Below are 26,527 nucleotides of genomic sequence, written 5' to 3' on the forward strand. Positions count from 1 at the left end.
TGTTTCATAGCTCTTTACATTTCTGTAAGAGAAAAACTGTATTGAAGAGATTTGGATCTACAAAACTCACTATTTTGACACAATTTGGCTTCTAAAATGAAGGCTGTTAAACTACTTAACTCCTGAATCCCATTCACTTTTGCACTGAATTTTCTTGTATGTTTATAGATTAAGATAATGTAGAGAAGATTTCCATTTTGTTTTCAGGTACTTTTGAACTAACAGATTCTGCAAGCTGTGCTGCTGGTACCATCACTGTTGAATTAATATGGGAGTTAGTCTATCTCCCACCAAGTAGATCAACAATGGCTTCAGACTTAGTGAATCACATTAAAAATGAGAAATCAATGGCAACTAAATTGCTAACAGAGGAAAAGCAGCAGTCTCCAACCCTGCCTACTTCTTTCATTTCATCAGTGACAGTAAGTAATTTAACAAACTCACAGAAGTTAAAAGATACAAAAGACCTATTACAGCAGGTCATTTAGTCCTTCCCTTACAACCAGGATTTGTCCCTGCTGTTAAATAATGCATAGTACATATACCAACATATACCACCACCTTGGACTTCCTTTGAGAAGTGAAATCATTGTTGCACCCAAAACTTTTTAAAGTTTTTTATAAAAGTAGATAAGAGTAATTTTATAATGGTAGAAGAGAGAACTATCAAGCATTAAATGTCTTTCCTATAAATTTATTGCATCTGATTTTTTTTTTAATTATAACATGATGACAGAAATATTTCTGGGTGATTTTGTTAATGTTGCAACTATTAATCTCTTTTCTGTGTTAAAATTCTTCCAAGGGAGTGGCATAAGGAGAGGTGTCAAAGATGTGTTAAGCTTACAGAACAAGAAAAGAATCAAGCACTCTATAAATGATAATGGGAAATCATTCTGCCACATATGAGATACCACTGACTTAAATCCTACAGCTGCTTCTCACCTGGAACTCACATTGCATTCCATGGATGTTCTGTACAATTTTATATCTATTTGTGGCTGAATGCTAAAAGATGTCTCTTTTGGGGAGGGGCATTGTGTATTCAACCATCTATGTCATCTTCCCTGTTTAGAACTGAATTTACCACACTTAGGTTTGGCTTTGAGAAAAATCAGGAATACTCAAGATTTACTGTAAAACAAGATGGTTAGAATAGGGCAATAAATGGTCTTCAAATATGTTTCTTTTTATTACAGAAACCAACACCCAAACCAAGGCAGCGTGCAGCTCTAGCAGACAAGAAAGTGTCTTTTCAGGATCTTAGGACAGTACAGATGGCAGTAAGTTAAAAGTATTTTGCTTGTACATACTGAAGTAAGAAAGGCTACTTATGTCTCACTTTGGACAGTGTGTAGAAATACTAATTGAGAACATAAAATTATTTTGGCAGCACAAGACTGGGATGAATGATGGCATAGTACTGCATCTAGGCTGGGAATACATATAACATGTGGATATTTGTGAGACTCTCAGAATTGTTTGCTATCCTTCACAGTTTATGAACTTCAACTTTCACAAACTTAAGGGAGATTCTAACAGGACCAATCCACTGTCTGCACTGAGTTTCTCAGCTCTGTTATGAATTAAAGTGTCTTTTTACAATGTACCAGTTGCACAGACATATATGGCTCTACAGAAATCATCTTGATCCACCTAGAGGTAGTGGGTGTTGTGCTAATGAGATACACAGTTCAGTCACCTCTTAAAAAAGGTTTGTTAGATGACATTACACACTCTGTGAAAACTGCTGAACTCAGGGTGTTTATAGAATTATAGAATCATAGAATGCTTGAGGTTGGAAGGGACCTTAGAGACTCCAGTGCTTGGATATCAATGCTAAAGTAAAAAGTTGTTTTGGGAAAAGGAAACTCACTCAAAAAGTGGGATGAGTTGTTTGGTTATCCAATACCATTTCTAACAATTATCCAGCATTGTAGCTAGAAGCTGTAGCAGAGGAGACAATCAGTAATGCTAATACAGAGAACCAAAGAAGGACATAATTTCCTATCCAAATGCTTCTCCATCAATAAATTAATACTTTTCTCTATGTTAATTTTCTACTCTATCTTAAAGTCTCCCCCTTATTTTACCCCTAACTTAGGCCTCTACTGTTGACAATGATATGGAACTTGCACAGAAGATGGAGACATCAGGAGTTCTGAGTGTTTCAGAGGTATGAGATTATTCAGGTTTTGCAGTTTTACAGAATATATTATATTTGAATTCCATTTGTATATCTTCAGTCCTGCATCCAAAATGGTATTGTGGGGAGGAGTTAATACAAATGGATTAATTTAGGAATATTGCTGAATATGTAGCATTCCAAGGAGAAGGAAATGGTTAAATATTGTAGTTACAAAGGTCCAGTTGTTAGTGAAAGTTGTGGCATATTCTCAAACTGTTGTTTCTAGTGGTGAAACACAGTATTTAGCCTCTTCCTTCCATTTTTCTGCTCTAAAGCCCATCTGGGGCATTGAGTGAGAAGGTATCTCCCACCATATCAGGTGGCGTAAGAAGAAGAATAAGTACAATAATCAAAAAGTATTCTATCCCTAAGAATTTTGTCCAGAAAATGCAACTATGTCACTGAAGGAATTAAAATAAATGCCCAACCATGGCAAAGCAGTCATTATCAGGCATCATCTATGCCAAGGAAAAGCATGAGAGGCATAAAGTCAGTTGCCTACAACTTGAATCTTCAAGGATCACCTTTATTTATAGAATAAGGCTCTTAAGTTTTTTTTAACATTGCTTTGCTTTGTTTAGCTCCAATGTGTTAGAATAGAAGTAATTTTTCAGTCCCCTTTGGAAAATTTCTGTGTTCTGTGGACAGCTCAGATGTCTTGGATTCTGAAAGTGGGAGGTGAGACATCAGTGTCTCTGGAAAATTCAGTCCTAGGTGAGAATTATTGGATAAGAGTAATAAGGTGTCCAGCAAACTTCCATGAAGAAGCCACATCTGTAATTTTTTTTATCCATTGATGAGATATTATTCTCTGTAATTGTACTCAAATGCAAAGAAGGGACTAAGAGTACTCCAGAATAAGTCGTGCACTAAAGGTAATTTACATCAGGTAACATGTTTGCATTTTGTTGCTAAGCCAATTCTTTTTTTATATGATTTTGGTTTGCTTTTGAAAGAAAATATTAAGTTACAAAATTGCCAGCTGAGTAATGTATTTGGGTTGTGGGCTTTTTGTTGTTTTGTTTTTTCAACTGAAACCTGTGGAACTGAAAGAGCTGAAATATAAATGAATCTGGAAATCTAACAGGCTGCTTGTATGTTGACATGTAGCAAATGATAATAACAGTTGTGTTTCCACAAATATTCACCACTGGAGAATTGTCTTTCTTCTTTATCAATTATTTGTTACTGCAGTTGTTGCCTGCACTGCATAAGAAATATAATTGTTTAAAGTCTATGTATAATGAATGTGAGGCATAACTCTTCAAGTTTTGAACTTAAGTAACTTTTACTGTTCAAGGAGTGCTATAAAGACTATAAGCTTATCTGTTTTTATATAGTCTGTGGTACCTGAGGCTAAAGAAGAAAGGCAAGCAGATGATAAGGAGATGGCTGAAGAAATTCAACAGGAAAAAGAAGACCTCTCACATCTGTCAGAAGGGCAATTGGCTGACCAAAGCTCGGTTACCTCTGGAGATGTGACAGAAATAGCTGAAGAATTGGAACCAGAAGGTAGAATTCGTTGTTATGAATAAGTAACTGGATTTTCTCAATAAAGCCATGTATCTTCCATTTTCTTAAGCATTTCTTACTAGCAGTGGGAGCTGCCTCATTATGACAAGCATCATGACAGAAATGATATTCTGGTGCACTTTATAGCTGAATCTGGATGGTGGATATGGTGGTGTTATTTTCTTCCCAAATGGAAACTGTATTGTAATTGAATGCAAAATTCTGGTATCTGACCTAGATTCATAAAATATTAAAGGAAACCTGGCTTCTATTTTAAATGCCTTTATATTCTCTGTCAGAACTATGCTGTTCTGAAGACTATTCTAATGAATATACTCCTTTTGTCTGCACGGAACAGCCAATGCTCTTATCAGAAATCTTTTCAGTGAGAAGGGGTAGTGTGTCTTCTCACATCTGTGACATAAAGCTCTTAGAGCCAGATTTATTTAAAGATTATAAAAGCCGGGTCATCCAACTCCAAGTTTAAACTCTTTATTATTGAGATAAAGTGAGTCCATGATACTAAGTTTAAGGTTGAAGCACACACAAGTTTTAAAATTTTGTTTGGTTTTTTGTATCTTCTGCATAACAACTCATTAGAAAGATTGTAAAACCAGCATGTTAAACGCCTGTAGTGTTTAGAAGTAATTTTCTTCAGAGAAGAAAAGATCTGAATGCTTTAGAAAGCAATGTGCCTGCATACAGAATTTAGAACTACTTTGGGTTTTTTTCTTTCTATAAACATGTACATCCCTGTTTACATGTTTGTGATGTTAAATCTAATCAGAGGAAATCCACAAATTCAGGCCATATTCTTATGTACAGCTAACTGCTGTTCACACATCAGTTCATCACACAACTTACATCATTTTACTCGTCAACTTTCATCTGAGAACATTACTGGGTTTTTAGCAGATCTGAAAAAATACAGTTTAGACAACTTGAAAGATCATTGATTTGCCAGTGTTAATCTTCTGCAAGGAAGAAAAGATTTACCTGGCACTTACACTTTACTTATTAAAGAAGAAAATATATTGCTGTAGGGTTTCACAGCAAGTCTCTGCCAGACTACAAATACAGGGGCTTTTAACTCCATTGATCGTTTTATTTTTGCAGATCAAGATGACAGACAAGAAAACGATGCCATAGAATCAATAATAACTGACAGTGACGACTGTATTGTTTCAAGTCCAATATCCAAGACTATTAAACAGGTGAGTCTGTATTTATGGCAATTATTTGGTAAGTCTAAGAAAAATATTTAAGCCTAATGTCCCCTAAGAGTAGCTCTGCTATACATAAGGTCCAATTCTGAGGCATTTGATGTGTTGTCCTATTTCTAGTTCAAATTAGCCACCTTTCACAGAAAATGAAAATGTTGACCTGGTCAAATTATGCCCATGATTTTTAGGTGGTTTTTTAATGGGGGGAATTTGTCATCATCTTTTGCAGTATTGTTTTAAAACGCTTAGAAGTGGACATTTCTAATTAGTTGAAATGTGAGTTCAAATTTAAATCCTGCAGATAATCTTTCTCATGAAAGGTAACTTGTAATATGAATATCTAAAGAATTTAGTCTTGTTCAGTCCTACCTGTTGCCTTTATGCAGAAAAACATGCTTTTCTGCTTTTCCAGTGCTTTCTGAATAAATAGAGACTAGTTTAATTTGTCAAGGCCTGTAATAGCTCTACAATACTTGGCTACCTGCTGTTTCATCCCAATTTGTTGACTTGTTTGAATGTTGTTGAAATTCCAGTTGCATAAGCTTGAGGTTGTTAATAACATGCAAACCTTGCACATATTTTCTACGTGTTTCTTTTTCTTCATGACTTCCCAGCAGTTTTAGAACCAAACATCAATTTTCAATGAAGTTTTTACATGTGCAGTATCCAAACACCTCAGTAGGCTTCTTTTTCTGTTATTTGTGGGTATCTACAGTAATAATATTTGGTGATTTGTTTTTAATACAGATAATACATAACTTAAAATAATGCATCCTACAAATTTGGGAAATTTAACTTGAATTGTAGTTAAATAATATAATTTTATAAAAAGTTAAGAGTATTTCATTATTTTAGATTTAGCATTGAACAGTATTTTAAATAGGAAAGTAGTACTTAAAATTTATAATAACAGTTAATACTTCTCTGGTCTTTCTTAGCCTTCTTTTAAAGGATCAGGGATGTACTGTTATATCCTATCAATCAATTTTTTTTATGTCCTGTGATGTGATAACCTAGAGGTAGTTTCATGATTTATTTTTTTTTAATCATTTTTTAAGGCTGTGTGGCATCTTACAGAGTAAATAGCAACAAGAGCAAGATAGCTCTTTCTTATGAGAAATATTGCTCCTTTTTTCAAGTTGTAGAAGGGACTTAGAAATGCTGTCAGTTTTGTGTGCTGCAGAAAAGTACAGAAGATACTTTTGAAGGCAGAATTGAGTTGTTTATATGTAAAATGTTAAAGGCTTCATCTGTAATTTTGAGAAATAAAATGACTGCTACTCATCACCTTTAAGTCAGACTACAACATGGTCATCTATACATTTCTAGTTAACCTGTATTTTATTTTAGCAACATTTTTAATGAACACTTCTGAGAGGATTTTGAATGGAAATTTGTTTCAGGTTCATTAATTTCCACCTCTCTCCATTGATCTGTTCTTCTGGTAAAAAGTGCATGTTCTGTTTAAGAGGAGTAGATAAGAGAATAGAAGCTACAAATTCTTAAAGCAAGATACTTGGTACAAATTAGAATTTTAAAAAAGTCATTGGTAGATTTGAAATCTTGGGTGAAAATTGTGATTGAACTAGTATTTCTTTTTAAGATTAAAAATCACTGCCTTTTATCTTTTGAGAACAATATTCTGCTGTTAATCAAACACTGTAAATAAGAGTTATGATTTTGAGAGATTGTTATGGTAATTATCCTATAAATCTGAGTTGTGTGCCAAACTGTTTAAGTCATTTAAGATTATACTGTTTCTTTTTTGCACGTTGCAAATTAGACAGTTCATGGTTATTTCTTAGATATGTTGATCATAAAGGGTATCTAACAGATTTTCCAGTACTTAGCTGTGCCACTTGCTTCTTTCTCTTTTCTTCTTGTCTATGATGTATAATTAATCATAGATTACTTCATTTTGTTTCATTTCATTTACAACATTTATGAGCTTCACTTTGTCGGTATGAAATGCTTGTCCCCTTCTTTCCTTTCCAAAGTGGCGTAATTAGTGTTAGCATCTTTTTTAACAGGCTACATAAAGTTTAGTGGCTGGATTAAATCAAGTCATTAACATAATGTGCTATACAATTTGCCCCTATCTCTTTTCCTTTCCAGTACATCAAAGTGCCACCGAGTGCCAGTGTAATTGGGCCTTGCTAGCTTGTCAGGTTCAGTCAGGCTGACGGCTGCTGCTTTTACTAAAAAGCTTCCAGGCATGATAATTAATAGAGAAAAGAAGTCTGAGAAATGTAAAAGTTTGGACAGTTCTCTATGAATATTTCATACATTTGAATAATCAGAACTTACCATTATCAATTTGATGTATAATACATTGATTAAAAGCCTTGTTTCAGATCCTCAAAATAGACATCAAAACTGGGAATTTGCATTTTCTTTGGCATGGTCTTTGCATTTAAAAAATATAGTGAAAAAAAAAAAAAAGAAAAAGCTTTTTTCTTCCATCCCCTCCTCCCTTTTTACCCCCATGTCTAGAGTTTATCCTTAAAGATTACAATATAGGTTTCAGTTACCACAATAGAGTTTACTGCTGTCAGCTTGCAAGTTGTCTTAAAATTTGCCCATGAGGCAATTACTGGCAAACCCAATTTATTTGGTAGTGGTCCTGGTTTTTTTCTGTAGATCTGTTTGTGTCTTTTGTTGCACAGACTGTGAGTGCATTATTTTATGCTAATAGCAGTGTATTGAACTTGTCATTTACAGTTCCTGTGAATTAAGATCTATTTAATTTTGTCAAGAAAGTCTCCCTTATCCACCACTGAAAAGCAGTACCAAGTGCTTGTGGTTCTGCTGATCAATGAAACATTTATGTGCAAAGGTAGGAAGTTGTAAAGCATAAAGTTGATATATAGCAAAGCAATATTTTTTTTAATAATTAGTTGAATAGTGCATTTCTTCCTGGGAGGTATCTGCATTCACAGAAAAAAGAAAACTCCTTGGATATTGCATTGCCTATTTAAATTTTGGCTGTCTTGATTACTCCTCTTATTTATTTTCAACAGGACTAGACTACCTTTGGTGTACTTCAGGGAGATTTCCAGGAGTTCAGTGCTTCTCTTAAACTGCCTTTTTATGTGAATATCTGCTCTGAATTTGGAGAGCTAAAATCTCAGTGTTTTAGTACTTCCCTGTGTTGCTGAGTTCACTTTATACTGCAGTACCAGAAATATTAATCCTTTGTATTCTCTCAGCCTTGTCTAGATCTAACCTTAGTTGCTCAGTATATTTCTTCTATAAGAAATTGTGGACCTGGAAGTGCTACACCATCATTTTTAATAAAACAAGAAATAAAACTCAAGTGAAACAAAACTATCTTATCAGAGTAACATAAAAGTTACTTATTAAAGCTTTGTAGTCAGTATTTTCAAAGACTACTGATTGGTCTGACATGAAGAGAGCATTTGCCATTCTCTGTCATTAGTGATTGTTTGCAGTTCTGGTCACTATTAGTCAGGAACTAAAGTAAGAGAGAGAACACTTGAAGAATCCAAACAAACCTAAGTTGTCTTTTGCCACTGTAAAGTTTGAGATTACAGTATTTTGAATAGGCAGTACACTGAAATGATGGATTTACAACTTGTAGAGCTTGTCAAGTATAGTTTGAACTGATACTCAGAAGCATGTACTACATACAAGTCATTATTCTTGATGGAAGAACTGAAAGAAGAGGGAGGAATAATACCCAAAAAATCCTCAACAGCAGATTTAATGATTCAGAAACACAGAATCCTAAGTCATTAGGTAAGTCATTACTCTTTAGGTAACAAAAAAAGCTAATTATTCAGAATGTTAAGTAGGAGGTCAGCTGTCCAGCTGAGTGCATAAGCCCACAGGAGGAGCAGCAACAGGAGCCATTTTCAACCTTTTTGGTAATAGTTTTTGTGGCTGAATATGCATGCTTCTCAGTAGCTTACTGAAAAGACTTTATCAGAGCTCCTTGACCTGGAAGTAAGTTATGGTGGATTAACAAGTAGAATGGAACATTTTTCTATCAGAAGGTCTAAAAAGCAAAGCATGGTGTTTGAAACTAAATCTTGAGTTTTGATTAGCAGTGATACATAAAACCAAACATAATTTTTTTGTGTAGTGAGTCATATGAAAGAGAATCAAGTTCTATTCATTTTTGCTTGTCTGTATTGTCCCCACAGAGTACTATAATGCCATGGTGGTGGTGGGGATCAGTATCAAATGTTAAGTATGAAATCTCTAAATAAAAAGAACAACTGTATTTAAAGTGTGCAATTTGATGTATTTTTTCACTACAGATGCACCCTTAACAAATGAAAATTCTCTACTGATACTTCTACTTTCTCCCCATTCTAAAGAGTTTTCTCCTAAATTGGCCAGCTTTCATATACAGATTTGAAAATCTTGTTTGTCAAATCAAACCAGAAGTCTCTGATCTCTGTATAGAAAAGTACATGCATAGATATATATTCAAAAGCAGAAATTATCTTGTGCTTGTCTTTTTTAGGATTTTACATAATAGCATTAATTATTTAATCTTATTTCTGTAACTTGAGTGTCAGTGTGTTTTAACATACTGCTAATGTGCAGTGTAACACCTCTTTTTATCAAGAAATGTTCTCTTTCATGCTTATTAACCTTAAAATCATGCTTCCTTTTGAAATGAAGGGCAGTTTTAAGTTAGCAGAGCATTTGAAGTACTTAACTGTATGACTTCTTGGTACTAAAGTAGCCAATGGCTTTGAGATTTGGTAAAGTTGGTATTTGTTTTGTTTTTTATCTTGAGAATAGTCTGCAGTGCATGTATCTTTGTTGGTCTTACCCATTTGGTGGTCAGGGAGCATTTCTGGATCCTGTTCTAGTCTCACATCTGCACCATTATGGGGAAGATCTAAAGATAAAAGATGTTGCTATTAACATGGGAAGTCACTACATGCAATTAGGGACTAAAATAATGTTTTGTAGTATGTATTTTTATGTGTACATGCAAGGTGCTGACTTGCTCATCAAAGGTAGATCACAGCGTAGATTCCAAATATCTTGCCCATGTTTTGCCTTCCTCACTTGAAATCAGCAAGCACTGAACCAGTTTCTTTCCCTCAAAGGATTTAGTATTCTTTATTTTGATATATATGTCCAGTCTCACTGTTAAAGAAAATTTCACACTTTATTTTCTATTCAATACTAAATTTGAAGACTAATTTTATTCCCATCAAAGTAGAATCCTTTAGGGAAAGAAACTGGACATGATTTTTGCCTTGAATGCTACCTAATAAATGAGACCAGGGCTTAAAAAGGAAAAACAACATAGGAAAATATTTTAAAAGTATACTGCACTCTACATCACAGAAATATAAATGACTGTTTAAAAATGATGTCATGCATTGGATGCTGTCATGTATTGGATGCTACATATATTTTTAGCATGGCTACATAATATAAGCATATTTGTATTAGCAGTGAAAGAACTCACACCAGCTATGTTGCTTGTCAGCAGTTCTATATTTTTTATTTCTAAATACCTATTCTTTTTAATCAGTATGTGTTCTCCTTTGTATATGTTGTATTCATGTGTAATATTAAGAAAACCAGGCCCTAAGATATGCATGACTGTTAAACTCTAAATAATTTACTTTTTTTCCAGAATCTTTAGCAGTGTGAGCCTCTTGTGTTCCAAAGCAGAATACTGGGTTCACTCCACTATCCTTAAAAAACTAATAGTTTTTGCCTAGAGTATGCAATTACAAGTGTTAAATACGTTGAACAAATTTTAAGTTATGTAAAAAATACTTCATAATACAAGATATTGTATTTAGATTTGATTCATAAACTGTCTGTGTACAAACTAGCTTGACATAGCTACTAAATACTTTGGGGCGAACAAAACCACTCAGCATATCACTTTAAGTACAGATGCTAATACATCTGTTCAGTGCAAGAAGAAAAGAGTTGTTTCTGAAGTAAAATTAGACAATAGAACCAATTTCATTTTTTATGCATGTGAATATAGAGTGCTTGAGGTTATTAGTTGAAACTGAGTAACCTTTCCAGGCTTTCATCTCTTTCTTTTCAAATTTGAATATGAAAAGCATGTTCAAGTCAAAGACCATCACTTTAATGACATTTGGCAGTCATTTGTTTTATTAGATTTTAGAAAAAAAATTTTCCTTTAAATATTTCATCATTCTATGCTAATCCCAGTAATATTGCCAGCTGAAGCCGTGTACCTGTATTAGTGGAGACAGAATGGTGTGGAATTTTCTCTGTCATCCTAGTAAAATTTCCATGAATCTACTGAATAATAAAACAACCTTATTGAAATATTCAGATTTGGGTTTTTAGTTAGTGTCCTAGGATACATAATAAAAGGAAATGTCTTTTGAAACGAGGGGGTAAAATTACTTCATCAAATATTGAAAGGCCTTGACAGCAATGGAAATTGTTCTATATGATGGATATTTTTACAATGGGATACACCTGCTTTTCAGTTTGATTAATTATATAATTTGCTTGAAAAAATATAAGCCATCTCCTTAATAAATTATAATACTGACTTTCAGTTCTAACACTGAATCTAGAAAGCTAATATTTTTGATTGTAATTTATTACTTCAGGTGATTTAAGTTTAAAATAAAAAATTGTCAAAATATTTCCATAAAGGAGAAATATTCTTAATAAAGTTATGAACTTGAAAAGAAGTAAAGAAAGAAAAAAGTTTGACATATCTCAACTCCAGTGTGTTCTGTTTGCTTTTTGAAGACTCCTCTTTGAAGGCTCACCTCTGTACTCCAGTTTTGAAACCAGAGTGGCTTTTCTTTCTTTGAATTAGTGTTACCTAGGGAAATATTTGTGACTCTTACTGCCAAGTCTCACATTCCCATTTAAATACATAAATCTTATTAAAAGGGATGTGTATGCTAATAGTATAGGCTTTGCAGAACAGTATGAAACTATTTCATATAAACAACTGAAAAAATGTTATTTTAAAGATAATGAGAGAGGCTTTGGTAAAGAGCAATTGGGCTATGATATATATTATCATAGTTTTAATTTTAACTTTTAAATTTATGTTTGATTTAACTAGGAAAGTTCTGTATGTCAAGTTGAATTCTGTATAAATTATGTGTTGCTTCATGTGCCTCTCTAATTAGTGACCTAGTGTATTTTTACTGAACTATTTATAGTATAAACTGTAGTGGGCACTGAGTAAGAATTCCCTTTTGTTTAGAAAACTTGGGTACCTACTATTTCTGAGACTACTTCAATCAGTTGGAGGATCAAGGTACAAAACACTTAAATGTGTAGGTAAAAGTATTGGCAACTTAAATTTGTGGTTGAGGTAACATTTGTACATAAAGGTCACCTTAACTTAATCTTGTCCAGCAGAGTATCACTACTGCAAAAATATTTTTGGCACTGAATGTAAATCAGTGTCTGTTGTAATAAAACCCCTAACTGCAAATGCTGGGGCTTCAGAATCTCATTGTGGCTGTGTCAAAATCAATCAGTCGGTGTTAATCACCCAAAATGGCCAATGATTTACACGGATGTTAGTTTGGTTTGTGTTAACACTTCAAGAAACAGAGAATGATGTGTATTGTGCTTGTGTTTTTTTCCTAAATAGGCAACTGAAAAAATCCGGATTGAAATTATATCGTTTGGTCTTACTGAGTCACGAATTGCAGCAGATGAAACAATACAGCAGCTCTTTGTAGAATGCAGATTATACAATTTCCTTGCAGAGGAAACCCCACTGTCACTTCCAAAACCAGCATGTGGTCAGAGGATTCACTATAACTATAGCAATGGTAAGTACGTTGTATTTCTGAGCAGGCTTGTTTCTTCTCATAAATTCTGTGCCTGCCAACAATGAGTCCTGCCTCTGTATATTATAGCTGTGTTTATCTGTGTAGAATCTGTGTAGTTGTGTATTTCCTAAATATTTTGGGAAATACTAGAGGTGTTTTTTACAAAACAGTGTAAGGATGCAATTATTGAAGTATTCAATGAGTTACTGAAGCAGACTTCTGTATGAAATGGTAGCATTGCAATGTATTTATATATGTTGCTGGTGCAAAAAAATTAAAATTAGACTATGTGTAACTAAAATGTCAGTGTTCTTTTTAGAGTAAAACAATGAACTGATCTCTTTGTCAGTATATGATCATACAGCAAAAGAAAAACATTTCATGTAACCATGTACTACTGAAATACTGAAAAGCAAAAATATTTAATTTGACTTGATCATCACTTGGGAATACTCAGTGGCCCTCTAATGAGAACTTTTTGAAGTAGAAAATTTGTCAGCCATGTTTAATACTAATACACTGCTGTTTACTTCATAAAAGTTAATCCTCCATGTTCCATATGCTATTTTCCCATAAGCAATCATTTGACAATACTTAATGTCAGTACACAATGTCATTTACACTAATAACTTACACAGAACTGTTGTAATAATTCCTAATTCTCTTGTTAATTATTTTCCCAGCTATTTCATTTTATTTCAATTATTGATGAATTCTTTTTTTTTTTCATTTAAAGTCCATTTCATTTAAGATTCATTCAGAGTGCTTCATGTGTCTTGGACTTGAAGTATTACATTTTTAACAGAGTATGCTGGAGGGGGTGAATCAGTTGGATATTTGTGACACACCACAAATGCAGACATTATGATAAAACATTCTTTTAAAAATTATTTTGTAAAGGTGGCTTTACACAAGTGATGTCACCTTTAAAATTGCTCCTGTCTAGAAACCTGATTTTAGAAGGAAACCTGCCAAAGATTTTAGTCATCCAAATCTTTCTAATTCATGTAAATTATTTTATCTCATAGCTGAAGACTGAAATCCCTCATCACATCAATCATTGCTATAGAGCTACTGCCTATTTGGGAGAGAATATAGGGAACAGGGTACAGTATGTTAACTTCTGTGACTCCAAGAAAGACAGGAATCTTTCTGAGACTTTAGGTAGAGAAACAAACTAACCAACCAACCAGACAATCAAAAAACCTCCAAAATCCCATGACACTTCAAACTATTTCTTTCACAGTGGGTTAATTCCACTCAAACATGAAGGATTTCTGCCATCATGTGCTAAATGAGACATCAGATAAATAAGAACTTTATATAAGCTGAACAATACTCATCTTTATAGCTGCTGCATATGCTTTTCTGAATATTTCAGATAGACATTTGAAATAGTTATGTTTGTTTGGTTTTTTTAATTTTTACCTCAATGAAATAACACTATAAGTCAATGAAACACTTAATTTCTCTTGCTTCTTGAATTCTTCTTGCTTTGAAGATAAGAAGCATTCAGGAGGTATAAAAATAATTACACAAAATTCTGATTCCTCTGTATTGCTGGTATTTGTTCAGGATTGACTCTGCAAAATTAAACTAGCAAAGTTATAGGAATACAGGATGAAATTTCAGAGTTTTAGGACAGTTATGAAACTTAAATGTATTTCAAGCTGTGGTAGTTGAAAATAGTGTCATGCTTTGTAAGGACTGTAATTCATAAGGCTTTCCAGTCTGGCAGTTCTTCATCATAATATTTCTGTTAGTCAAAGCCTGTCCTCATAGCTGTTTTTTCTATATAATTATGGAATATAGAAGTGTTTGAACTTTAAAATATTCTAACAACTTAATATCAAAAGGTGATGTTGCTCCTAATTGCTTCAGGGTTGTACTCAGCAGCATTTTACTAATGTGGTTGTTATTTGCCAAATTTTACTTAGGTAACTGGTCATCTAATTTCTCCTCAAGATTATCTGTGCCTGCAGAGAGGAAAAAACTGATGTTTGATGGTCAGTTGGAAGACCAGTAAGATAATAGTAATGAAAAATGCATGTGTGTTTACTGTAGCTTTACTGCATCTCCTAGTCATATCTAATTAGATTTGAATCTGTTGAATATTTGAGGTTAATTGAATATTTTCTTTAATAAAAATGAGATTTGCATGGTTAGGAAGAAATTTACAGTGAGCTTAAAAGAAGCTAAGTCTTCTAGGTTTTTGTATGAAAAAATCAGAAGTCCATAAACAATCTAGAAAACCACTAACTGTTATAAAGAAAATATTTTATATTATCTATAACTGGAATAGTATTACTATTCTAAAAAGATAGGGCTCCATGAGATTTGTTGCTCAGAAAACATTTATTCCATACATTTTGAACATCCTTTATTGTTGAAAAACAATACAGTAGAATTCCATTGATCTGGACATGGAAGATCCTGTGGATTTCCCTTTCCACAAGTGATTTGAACACATAGCTTGGTGTGAATTGTTTCATTTGACTATGGCTTCTTGAGTAGAAAGAGTTAGAAGATAATTTTCTTTCCTCCAAGGTCTTGGAAAAAAAAGAACTTGCCAAATTGTGCTTACAATATGGCTCTGTCCTGCAATTTGGTAAAAAGAGAGGATTCTGATGTGGTTTGTTGGTTTTAGGTTTGTTGTTTTGTTTTGTTTTGTTTGGGTTTTTTTGTTACAGTCCCATTTTGATGTTAGAGCATGTTGCAGATCATAGTAACCAATGAATTCATCTTTTAACTTCTGAATGCAGTTTAAAATGGTGTGCCAGGAATTCTTTACTTCCAGTCATGTCACAGTGTATGCTTTAAGGTGAACATAATTGCAATTTCACTGTCAGAAAAACATACAGAAATGTTGCTCCAAGCAAACAAACCCCAGTCTCCCTCATATGTAAATGCATCCATTGATACTTTACTCTTAATGTCAGTAAAATAAACATTTTTATTGTCACAACCACACTTAGTTCTTAAATGTTAAGAGAACGCACTCATATTCTGTTAAATATGAAGACTGAGCTGTGATAGTGCTGGAATGGCAAGAAAGATACTAAAAAGTGAGATTGATAGTTTTGAAATGCATCCTTATCTCTGTATACAATGGTACTGGAGAACAAGCAGCAGAAGTAGAATGGACATTTAGGAAACTTTGCAGAGATTTTTGTTACTGAATTGGAAAGCTTTCTCTCTTGAGTGACTGGGTGGTTATTTGAACAACTTGAAGGCAAAGTGTAAGTAGAGCCAAGGAGTGAGGGCTTGGGGAAAGATAATGGGAGTTATTTTATATTAAAAATAAACCTCTAAAGATGCATATTCTAAAAGGTGGATTCCTCAGGTGAGCTCAAATCAAAGCATTAAGATCTTACATCAGAAAACATTGGCAGAATGTGTTTATTCCTTTTCCCCATTAAAGCTCAACACTGAGAGCCAATTTTTACTTCATTGTGATAAACTCTGCTTCATTACATAGGCATTTAGCTTTGTTATAAAGGGAAATATGAAAAAAACCCATGAAATAGGAGCATCAGCTCTGTTAATCTTCAGAATTGCTGGGTTCCAGGGTCATTGTAATCTTCAGATTTTAGTGCTTCTTTAGGACAAACTTTAAATTATAACTTTTGATGCAAACTGTCACAAGTTAATTTTGAATGTTTTTTGCAATCAGCTGGATAGAAATAAGAGAGATTCTGTCTTTGAGTGGTGCTAGAATTCTGAGACCAAACAATACTAAGTGGTGATATGGAAGCATGTTATTCATCAGTATCTAAAAATAAATTTTCACAATAGTTAATCATTTTCCCCAGACTTGCATGCAGTTCCTGCACTGAATATTTTCCAATTTTTCCACTGGAATAAATTTATACCAAACTCATTAGGTTTGTAAATAATTTCTATTTAAAATATTTTTATATATACAGTATAAATAAACTTAGGAAATTCCATTTGGGATGCTTATGGGAAAGGGAAGAATCTGTTGATGTGGCAGCTTCTTTGAAGTTCTTTGGCTGTCCATCTGTCTCCCTGCTGCCTCCCCATCACTTCCTGTGGTGGCCCCAGGAACACTTGGCCATGAGAGCAGCACATGTGGAAAGTCATCCACATGCCCAAAAGAATAGCAGATGGCAGTAGCAGCTTCTTTTAACTTAAGTAAGAAAATAAGTTTATTGTAGGTGGAAACAGAGGATTCCAAGAGAGAACACTAATGCTTTGCTTTCTGTTAGTGGAGGAAAAGTTGTTAAATTGCACATTCCTTTGGCTGAATTATTCAGATAGCAATTGGAGTGTTACTGGGAGTAAGCTATTTCTAATAGTGATTCTGCTGGCCAGGTAAGAGCTGAGGAACAGCTTTGGAGGAAACTGGAGAACCAAGAGTTCTGCAAGAATGTAATGATATGTCCCTCAGTACATTCCTCTGCAAGGAATTAACTTCAGCCTTCTTACCTCTTTTGTACTCTTGTATTCCATTGCACTGAACTTCTTTGTAGAGTTGGTAATTCCTGTTTATAAAAATGAGTTTATTTTGGGTAGTAGTTGGGAGTGTGAAATACATTAAGGATTTCTGTCACCACATAGGAGAAAGAAATCTTATTGTGAGAGGCTGAAAAAGCATTTTTTGAGTACATTTTTGGAATCTAAAGACAGACAAATTTCTAGCTCTCCTGCCCTCAAAAACAGATGAAAAATGTTCCTAGAACATTGTTTGAACTATGATGGTAAGAACTATGTTTGTTTTTCAGAAGGTTATATTAATTCTGTTGGTGAAATTTTTTACAGCTGCATTTCTTAAAGAAAAAAAGTGCATCCTTTAACACTGTTTTTCAGTTCTTGCATCCTGAAAACTGCTTTCACAGTATTTTACTGATCCCTTGCTGACTGATACTGTTTGTAAGAAGCTACTTTGTTAATATAACAGGTCAAAAAACTTCTTGAGCCATTTCCTAAATCCATTTTTCTCATTCTTTTTATTATTTTACCAAACCAAGGCTATTTTTCACTGTAAATCATGTCAATGGTACAAAAATTAAAAGCTGCTCCTCCTGTTGTATTTTAAGTTAAAACAATAAAAGGCTTTCAGAGCACTTGCACACACTCCCCAGGCTGTGGATTTTCTTCAGTCCATCGGTCTAGAGATGCTTCTCCTATTAAAATATTGTGGCAGGAAATAAGGATTAAATTACTGAGGCTGTCAAAAAGGACAAGCACTCTGCCATGCATTATCATTATCACTGGCTTCCTCAGTGGAAGAAAATGCAGTAAATCACTTCCAATACAAAGCAATAAAGACCACTGGCTTTTAAAATCATGACTGCTATTGCCATTAACAGAAAATGACAGCTATGGACCATGCTTAGATGCTGCTTGTATCTTTTTTGACAGCGTGCACATAAACCTGCCAGTGACACACCATTAGATCACATGACCTTTCAGATTTGATTCAAACATTGTTGCTGTTCCTTAGCAAAGACAAGGGAAAGAAATGTTTGGGTTTTCTTCACTGTTCTTCATGTTCTGTCTTCTGAAAGATTAAAATCAACTGCTAACTAATTCTATCGATTGTGATTTGCTTGGCAGTGATACACGTGGATAAGGCAAATAATCGTGCAAGAAGAGAGTATCTCAAGTCTATGCTTCTCAAGCCAGATCTACACACTGACAGGTACCTTCCAGTGCTGAAAAACTTTACCAAAGACCTTTGTAAATAATGTTTATGGTTTGCCTTGTTGTTGGACTTTATTGAGGACTTGTCACTCAGAAGTACAGACATAACTAACCAGAGAAAATTTCAGCTAGGAATGATGCCCACATTCTCATGTGGGAGTTGTTCTGTATTTCTTCTCTGACCAGGTTTGCATGGCATGGAATATAGCAACATTTCTTTATGGTTTTATCATGCTATGGGTTTGGGTTTGTTCTTTGTTTTAAAGAACCTTGTTTTTCAAAAGAGATTTTATCATTAGCAGTCTGAGAAAAAGTAGTTTGAAAAGCCCATATCTATCTGATTCAGAGTAATACACCTGTTGCTTTCTGAATTCTAAGGACTAAAAGTGGGAGCAAAAGAGCTTCAGGAAATGTTCCTTGGCCCTAGCATTCTCAAAAACCAACCTACCCACATACCTGCCTACCTACCTACTGAAGCAGCTGTCAGCTATTATATATATCTATATCTATGAGAAACTATAAATTAGTTTTATTCAAGCTTATAATAATAAATCTGTTCTTATATTTTGATTGAGCTAGCATAGAAAATACTTTGAGAGAATGAATGTCATACCTTGATTCTGTTTCCTCTTGAAGGTCAATCTTCACTAAAATAGTAAAATTATTAATATAAAGGTGCAGGACTGAATTTGCAGAAGAGTGGAATATGCACTGATTGTAGCTGAAATAGAGCAATTACTTGTAAATTTTTTAAATATGTATTCACAAATCAGAGATCCATTCTGCAGCAAGAAAGAGAGAGTCATCTCTCTTCATTCCATTTCCTTTCTAAAGCTGAGTTTCACACCTTGGCCAGAAAACATCTTCGACTAAGACTTTACAATATTGAGGACAAAGTATTCTTTTTCCTGAAGGATAACTCAGCAAAGGAAAGTAGCCAGTCTTGTAGGCTGCACTTTCACCTGTAAACACTTAGAAGTCTATAGTAAGTGTTTAACAAACCGAAGGTAAAAATAAGGTAAAATAACAGCAGTGAGCTTTTTCCCATGAAAGAGCCATTCATCTTCAGAACCTGCCCCTGTCCTCTGTGTTACAAGGCAGGTTCTTTTCTGCATTTATCAGTGTGTGTAGTTTGGTCTGTATTGAAATTTCACTTCTGTGTTTGCTAAACAGCAAGGTAGAAGGTTCATCAGCAGTCAAATTCCTCACTTCAGCCTAGCAAGAGGACCACCAAGAAACAAAAAGAAACAAAATTTATGGAAAGATTCTGCCTACACACCAAATGCTTTCAACTCCATGCATTTTAAACCCGTCAAAGTTGTATCTTCAACACATGTTTCCTATCACAATCCTTACAAACTAATATCAAATCTTTTTCAGTTGAAATAAGAACTGAATTAAAATAATGGTTTGAAAGCTCAGGAAACCAAATTATCAAGGATATAAATATCATTGTAAATTGCCTGCATATGGTTTAGCCTGACACTTTATTGGTGTTTGTGCTACACTGGCTTATAGGAGCATAGGTAGTGTATTATGTATATTAGGTGCTGTGTTTTCAAGTAATTTTCTCCCTATCACAATAAATGGTATTGAAATGATATTCATAATGATTGGTTCCCTCTTAGAACATAACTAGGTATGCCACGTGCTACTTTCATCTTACAAAAGGAGAGTTGCTTTAATAAATGTCCCTTGAAAAAGATAAATATTCTTAAATATTAATAGAGATAATGATATAATACATTAAAAATCCTAGACCTAGCCTAATCCTATAATGGAAACAGAAGCCTACTTGGCCCTGAAAATGGGGATATTCAGAGTTTTGTACACTTGTAGCTTATACTTTAAAAATAAATAAATGTAGCTTGATATGGTGGTTATATGGGAAAGTCTATTTTTTAGGTGTGGGATTTACTTTAATTTAAAAACATGATTTCAAAAGAAAGCAGATTTTTCTTTTATTTCAGTTTCATCTCTTGATATGGAATCATTGTAAGTATTTATCAGAAATGCTGATTTTGATTCCACACTTGAATTACGTGGATTTAGGGGCAGAAAGTACAAGAATATTCACTACTGCTAAACAGAATGAAACAAAATCTGAAATGTATGAACATGAGGTAGAAGGAGACTCGGAAGACTTTGAAATCCCATTTAGATTAGTAATTGTTGCCTATCTTGAAGATACTTCTTTTTTGACTAGCACCTTTGCCTTCAACTACATTTTCAGGCAGACAGTAATTCCATCATTAATATGGAAATTTTGCCAGAACACTTGCTTTTTCTTATAGCTATACTTTGTACCAGGGGTAGCCTTTTTGGTTTGTTTCTTTTTCTACATAACAGGGATTCAAATTGCATTCCTTATTTATGTTAGCAAGTTATGCTTACTAATATCTGTAAAACTTGGGGGGAAAATTATACAAACTTATTATTTTATCATCTGAACCCAGTAGTTATTTACTTAAGTGTTCAAGTCTTAAAATCAGTCAATAAAAGGAGGCATTACTGGCAGTCCATTTAACTTACATTAACTGTTTCATAGTTACCTTTTATTCATCATCCTCTTTGTATTTCACTGTTGCCTTTCAGGCATTTTAAGAGTGTAGAAATTCCTCATGCCAGGCTGTACTTAGAGTGCTTACAGACCTGGCAATGGAGTGTATGCTCTTCTGACAAGTGTCAAGACATATGTGAAGAATGGGAATCCATTCTAACAGTCACCCTGCTGTGATAACAAGAGTGAACAGCTTTATGCAAGAGGTTTCCAGGCTGATCCTGACAGGTGCATCATTTCTTGGTAGGAGATGGTTGTTACTCCAAAAACCACACTATGTGAAGTAATTGTTCTCCAAAGTAAAAAAACAACAACAAAAAACTAAACATCCACACATCCATGCTGTAGGAGTATAGAGCATGTGTGCTGTGCTGGCTTCACATTAGCCTACTGTATTAACATACAAAGTGTTCTTACTTATTAAAATTTACTTATCTCTGCAACAAAGAATTAAAATCAAATTTAACTGCATCACAGGCACTCTAAATTCCCTGCTGGTCATGACACATCCAAGTCTAATCATGGCAACAACAACAGATATTTGTTCCAGCTTTTTCTGCTTTATTGTAAATAAAGCACATTTTAAGGTTAAGGCCACTGTTATTTTTTACTTTTCTTTTAGCCCTTTATTAGCAGGAAAGTTTCATGTAGTTCTCTAGGCTTTCTTGCAGTGGCTAGCAAGTATCTTTCCACACAGTGCTTTTAATAGGGTGTCAAAATTTCTTCTGCTGAGCTAAACATGCACATTTCAAATGTGAAAAAGTATCTCATCCTTAGACTATTCTGCCTGTCATTGTCATATGAACAAGAATTGTGCAACAGAGTAGCAAAGCAGTGGGACAAAAATAAAAAAATTCTGCAAGCCTTGCAGATCTGTGTTATAACCTCTCTGTCATTCTGATGCTGCTAAATAATGTTGAAGAAGGTGGAAAAAAGGGTCTCGGGCTGTTGTTGTAACGTAAAATGTTTAATTAAGTTGATAAAGAGTTCTAGTTTATGCTTAACTAAACAGAATTTGTGGTTTTGCCTTTTGTCTGGTTCTGGGGTTGATTTTCAACCCTTTTTGAAGGTAAAAATGTATTTGTCTTTTTTGCCTTCTTAGCCTACGATTTACAGTGGTCACTGATCCCCCTGAAGATGAACAGGACCTTGAATGTGAAGATATTGGTTTTGCTTATGTCAGTTTGAGAGAGATATTCCAGAAGCAAAGAGATATCATTGAGCAAGATATTGATGGTAAATTTGGGAAAATACTTTGTTGTTGCCTTTTGTAACCTAAAAAATATTTGTTGAATTTCTGTTCTTTGCAAGCTTTACTGTGCATCTGATTTTTTTTACATTTTTTCCATAAGAAATATTAACTAATTTTAATTTTAATTAATGGCTTCTACGTGTGTTTGCAGAAGTCTACAACAGCTGTGTACTATTGTTATTCCTTAGTATCTGTTTAGAAAAACCAAAACCAATCAAACAGCATTCTCAGGTCATAGTAATTAGTTTCTAAATCCTGAGGACTTTAAAGACATTAACGTTTTTTATGCAACATACTTCATACTAGTAAGACTATAAATATTTTCTTCTTAAAATTTGTCAGTAATTCTGTAATGCTAATGTCTATATCTTATTTGAAGTGATGTTACAAACCCCAGAGTTAGCAACTCAGGCTTGTGTCCTCTGTATGAAACCTGTATTTGAGACAATAGGAAATACTGGTGGCTTTACTTGGGTATGAGTTTAGAGCAAGCATCCTTCTGTAAAAGACTGAGAAAATTTTCACTGTGACTCCATGAAGAAAGGTGAGGTGAGTAGAAGGTGTGGAAACTTCCATGTCCCAGGTCTTACAACAGTATTTTTATAATGCTGGCAGGACTCAATGTGGCTACTTGGTCCTTCCACAATGAAGGAAAATTTTCCCCTTGCTTAGACTTGACTGTTCCCCACAGTAGCAAGGACATGGTTATCCATGCTGTGGTTTTCTCCTTAACTTTTCCTCTCTGTCCTCCTTCCCCACTCTCCTGTAAAGGTAAGTGAGCCAACTGGGCACAGCACACCCATGTTCCCAAGGTTCTCATTTCAATAGGGAGACTCTGGTTAACCCTAGGAATGTGACCCCAAGCCAGGGTGACTTTGCTGCTTCTACTGTTGTGTCTCATTACCATTAGAATGATGGGGAAACTGAGGGAAAGCTTTCTCATCCATTTCCATTATTATGCATGATTTGAATCAGTGCTGTAGCTAAACTTCTCAAAGTGTGCATCAGAGTTTCAGGAACATGATAAGGAAAATTCTAAGAACAATAAAATTTCCATACTTTGGAAAATTAGCATAAAGATTTTATGCTTTTCTTCCTGTGGCTGAGCCACATCATCTTTTCTCTATCAGTGTTTTTTGTCCAAGTAGTTACACAAAAACACCATCTCCAAAGAGATGGTTCATAGTCTCCCACTGGGAACTTGCTTTTGTTTACTGGCCATATGTCCCATTTTGTCATAATTCCCATTTGATAAGATTGATTACTGATACAAATACCATTCCCTATCCTTTAAAGACACCTTTCACAAAACTTTAAAAATTCTTACAATTCTTTTTGTGGACTGCAAACCTCTTACCTTTTTCATATCTTGTTCCTTGCATAGCTGATAGTGTGTAAGTGGCCTACATGCAATTTGCAGCAATTAAGTGAATGGCTAAGCAAGAGGATGGATGAGAGTGTAGACAAGACATATAACAATATGTCTCAGAGATAATATGACAATATTAAAACTGAGAAAATAGAATTAGTGTTATATTCTGGTACCATAAATTACAGTTATCCTACTGTTCTTCTAAGTAAAAAGAATAATGTCCCCAGAAGTCTGCTCTTTAAATTGATGTTTTTCTGAGTCCAAGGGTATGCAAAATGGTTTGAATCTCTAAGAATAGCATCCTGTCTCTTGTATAATAGTTCTATTAAAAAAGTAAGTGATGGAAAGTTTATCCCATGTTTCTTCTTCTCCAAACCTCTCCTGAGCTGTCCCAGCAGTTTAGAAGTTGTAGCATGCAGTATCATTGCATATCCAAGAGTCCTTTTCCTAATTTATATAAGTAAATACATAACTTTGCTATTTGTTTGCTTTATAATGTGCTTTGCAAAGATGAGCTGTCAAAATGGGGTTTATTCAAATATGATCTGGAGTAATTTTTAGGCAGCCTCATTGTTTTTTATATAGGATTCAGAAAGAGCATAATTTTTTACTGTTAGCAAATCACAGCAGCAGAGATTGTGGCCCTCTGGGCTTACTTAGATATTGTAAAAGAGTGGAATTTTAAATCCTATCTGATTTCTCTTTTCCAGAAATCTTGAATACTGCTTTTGAAACCACATACGCAAATATAACGTTAGTTTAGGCAAGTGAGTTCACAGTTCACTATTTTATGGAGAGACCTGGAATAAAATAATTGCATTGCACAGACTGGAAAAAGCAATTTATTATCTAAATACTGTCTCAGCTGATTTTGACTGGTCATACACAGTGTAGGAAATGAATTAATCACTGTATTTTTTATCTAAAAATATTTATTAGTATGCATATGGATCTTAATAGAGATTGGAACATCCTCAGGCTTTGTTAAAAGTGATGAATTTATATATAGGCAATTGTCATAAAGATATTTTTCTTTATTTCAACTTAAATTCCACCACTAATGCTTTTATTGATGTACATTCTGATTGTTAGAATGCTGTGTTTTCAGTAAGCTGAGTGCCTAAAATTGAAGATCATGGATTTATTTGTTGATGTATTTGCTTTTTTAGGCAGATGGTAGGCACCCTTTCAATGTGTCCTAATGCTAAGGAAACTTTTCAGCACTAAACCTGAAATGAAATTGCTAATGCTGTTTTCTGGTGTTTCCTTTCTAGTTTTTGATTCAGAAGATGATAGTGCAGTAATTGGAAAGCTCAAAGTAACAGTGGAAGCCCTCCATGCACTGCGTTCAGTCTATGAGGAATGCACAGATGACTACGAGGCATGAAAGGGAAGTTTGCCTACAGAAGTTCCTTCTCCCAGTGTAAATACAGGCTTGATAGTGCTTCAAAGATGAGATCTTTGTAATTCTTACAGTATATTTAATGTATAATTTATATGAAAAGGACGCTTGATTTGTAGTTGTAAAGTTTTGTATACTTTTCAGTCTGTTTGTTTTTATATTTCCCCCCTAAGGCTAAGAATCTCTCCACAATGGACAACATCTTGTAAATAATTAATACCTACATGATTGAATGATGTGCTTTATTTGCATTTGCAAGATTTTTTTCCTACATAAAACAGTAATAAAAATGCAAGTCAAATTTTTAATTTTTAATAAAAAAACCATAAGCCTTAGAAAACTGATTAAAAATACTTTTATGTTATCCCTAATCACCCCACTAAATGGAATGCCTGTGATTAGCCTCATTAAGAATTTTATACTGTGAAGATTTTATTAAAAGCAATATATGAAAATTACTTGGATTAATGTGTTAATCTGCCTCTTTAAAATGCTAATATCCATTTTATGCACATTAAATCTCAGTATGTGTTTTCTTTGATGCATGCAGTTCCTATCAATTAAATATAAAAAATGAGGCTAGTTGCAGGACTTATTAAATTACTGCAACCTTTTTTTAAATAACTTTTACCCTTCTGCTAACATTATAATCAGCTGTTTATGATTATCATGATTTAAAGTAGGGGGAGGGCAGGCACAATCATATTTCTTTACAGTAAAAGATTTGCTTCCAGCCAACATCTGACAAAGCACAAAAGCCATAAAGTATCAGATTTTGCTTCATCTAGTTTGAGCTCTAGGGAAAGGCAACTGTGTTTTCATTTGTTTTTTGTCACTTTTAGAACTTAGATCAAACATATACAAGCAATTGTTGTATCTGAATAACCAGTGTCTAGCTTGGAAAGTTAATTTTCTAGCTTTTAACCAATCTCAGTGAAGGATTTAATTGATATTTTTAATGGAGCTGTGAATCAATGCTGCAGAAGGATTGTCTCTTGAGAACAAAGATATAATACGTTTCATTTTTTAATTTACTTTTTTATTTGTCATTTTCTTCAAAGGATTTTATAGGCTGTGGATTTCCTCTATTTGCAAACAGGCTATGTTTCTTCATAAGCATATGTAAAGTATTCAGAGAGATAAGTAATTTATTAAAATCTACCTAATTTGCCGTGATATATTAAATCTCTGCTTCAGTGATCACAGACCATTTCATTTAGAGAATTAGGCATTCCCTCTTTGTGTGATTAAAGCTCTGGAAAATGAGTTCTTTGCTCCTATTTGTGAACATTCAAAGCCTGCTAATGGCAAGAAGATGGAATAGATTATGAGACAATTCATTACAGTTGAACAGAAAAAAAACCCCACAACTATAATGCAGAAATGCAAGTATGAATATCTGCATATAGTTTGAACCATCTGTGCTCTAATGGCTTCAATAATGGCTCATCCTCTTCAGTAGGCTTTGAAATGACATCCATACAATATTAATTTGTTGGTGTACATTATGAGGCCAATGGAATGAATATTCTTTGACCTCAGAAATTTTTGAATTCCA

At 34.0% G+C, this 26,527-nt stretch overlaps 1 protein-coding gene across 1 annotated transcript in view; it reads left to right on the top strand.

Annotated features, from left to right (window-relative positions):
• The window catches only part of RPGRIP1L (RPGRIP1 like), a 56,314-nt gene extending 30,868 nt beyond the window's left edge, over window positions 1–25,446 (top strand). Inside the window, exons 19-27 of the mRNA XM_030457686.1 lie at window positions 208–422; window positions 1,200–1,283; window positions 2,105–2,176; window positions 3,529–3,700; window positions 4,817–4,914; window positions 12,533–12,716; window positions 18,297–18,381; window positions 22,046–22,179; window positions 24,842–25,446. Coding sequence (XP_030313546.1) covers window positions 208–422; window positions 1,200–1,283; window positions 2,105–2,176; window positions 3,529–3,700; window positions 4,817–4,914; window positions 12,533–12,716; window positions 18,297–18,381; window positions 22,046–22,179; window positions 24,842–24,954 — 1,157 coding nt within the window. The 3' untranslated portion in view covers window positions 24,955–25,446. The remainder of the gene's footprint in view (window positions 1–207; window positions 423–1,199; window positions 1,284–2,104; window positions 2,177–3,528; window positions 3,701–4,816; window positions 4,915–12,532; window positions 12,717–18,296; window positions 18,382–22,045; window positions 22,180–24,841) is intronic.
• Window positions 25,447–26,527: the final 1,081 nt, after the last annotated feature.

Source organism: Calypte anna, chromosome 11, assembly GCF_003957555.1.
Source record: "Calypte anna isolate BGI_N300 chromosome 11, bCalAnn1_v1.p, whole genome shotgun sequence".
NCBI classification, from domain to species: domain Eukaryota; kingdom Metazoa; phylum Chordata; class Aves; order Apodiformes; family Trochilidae; genus Calypte; species Calypte anna.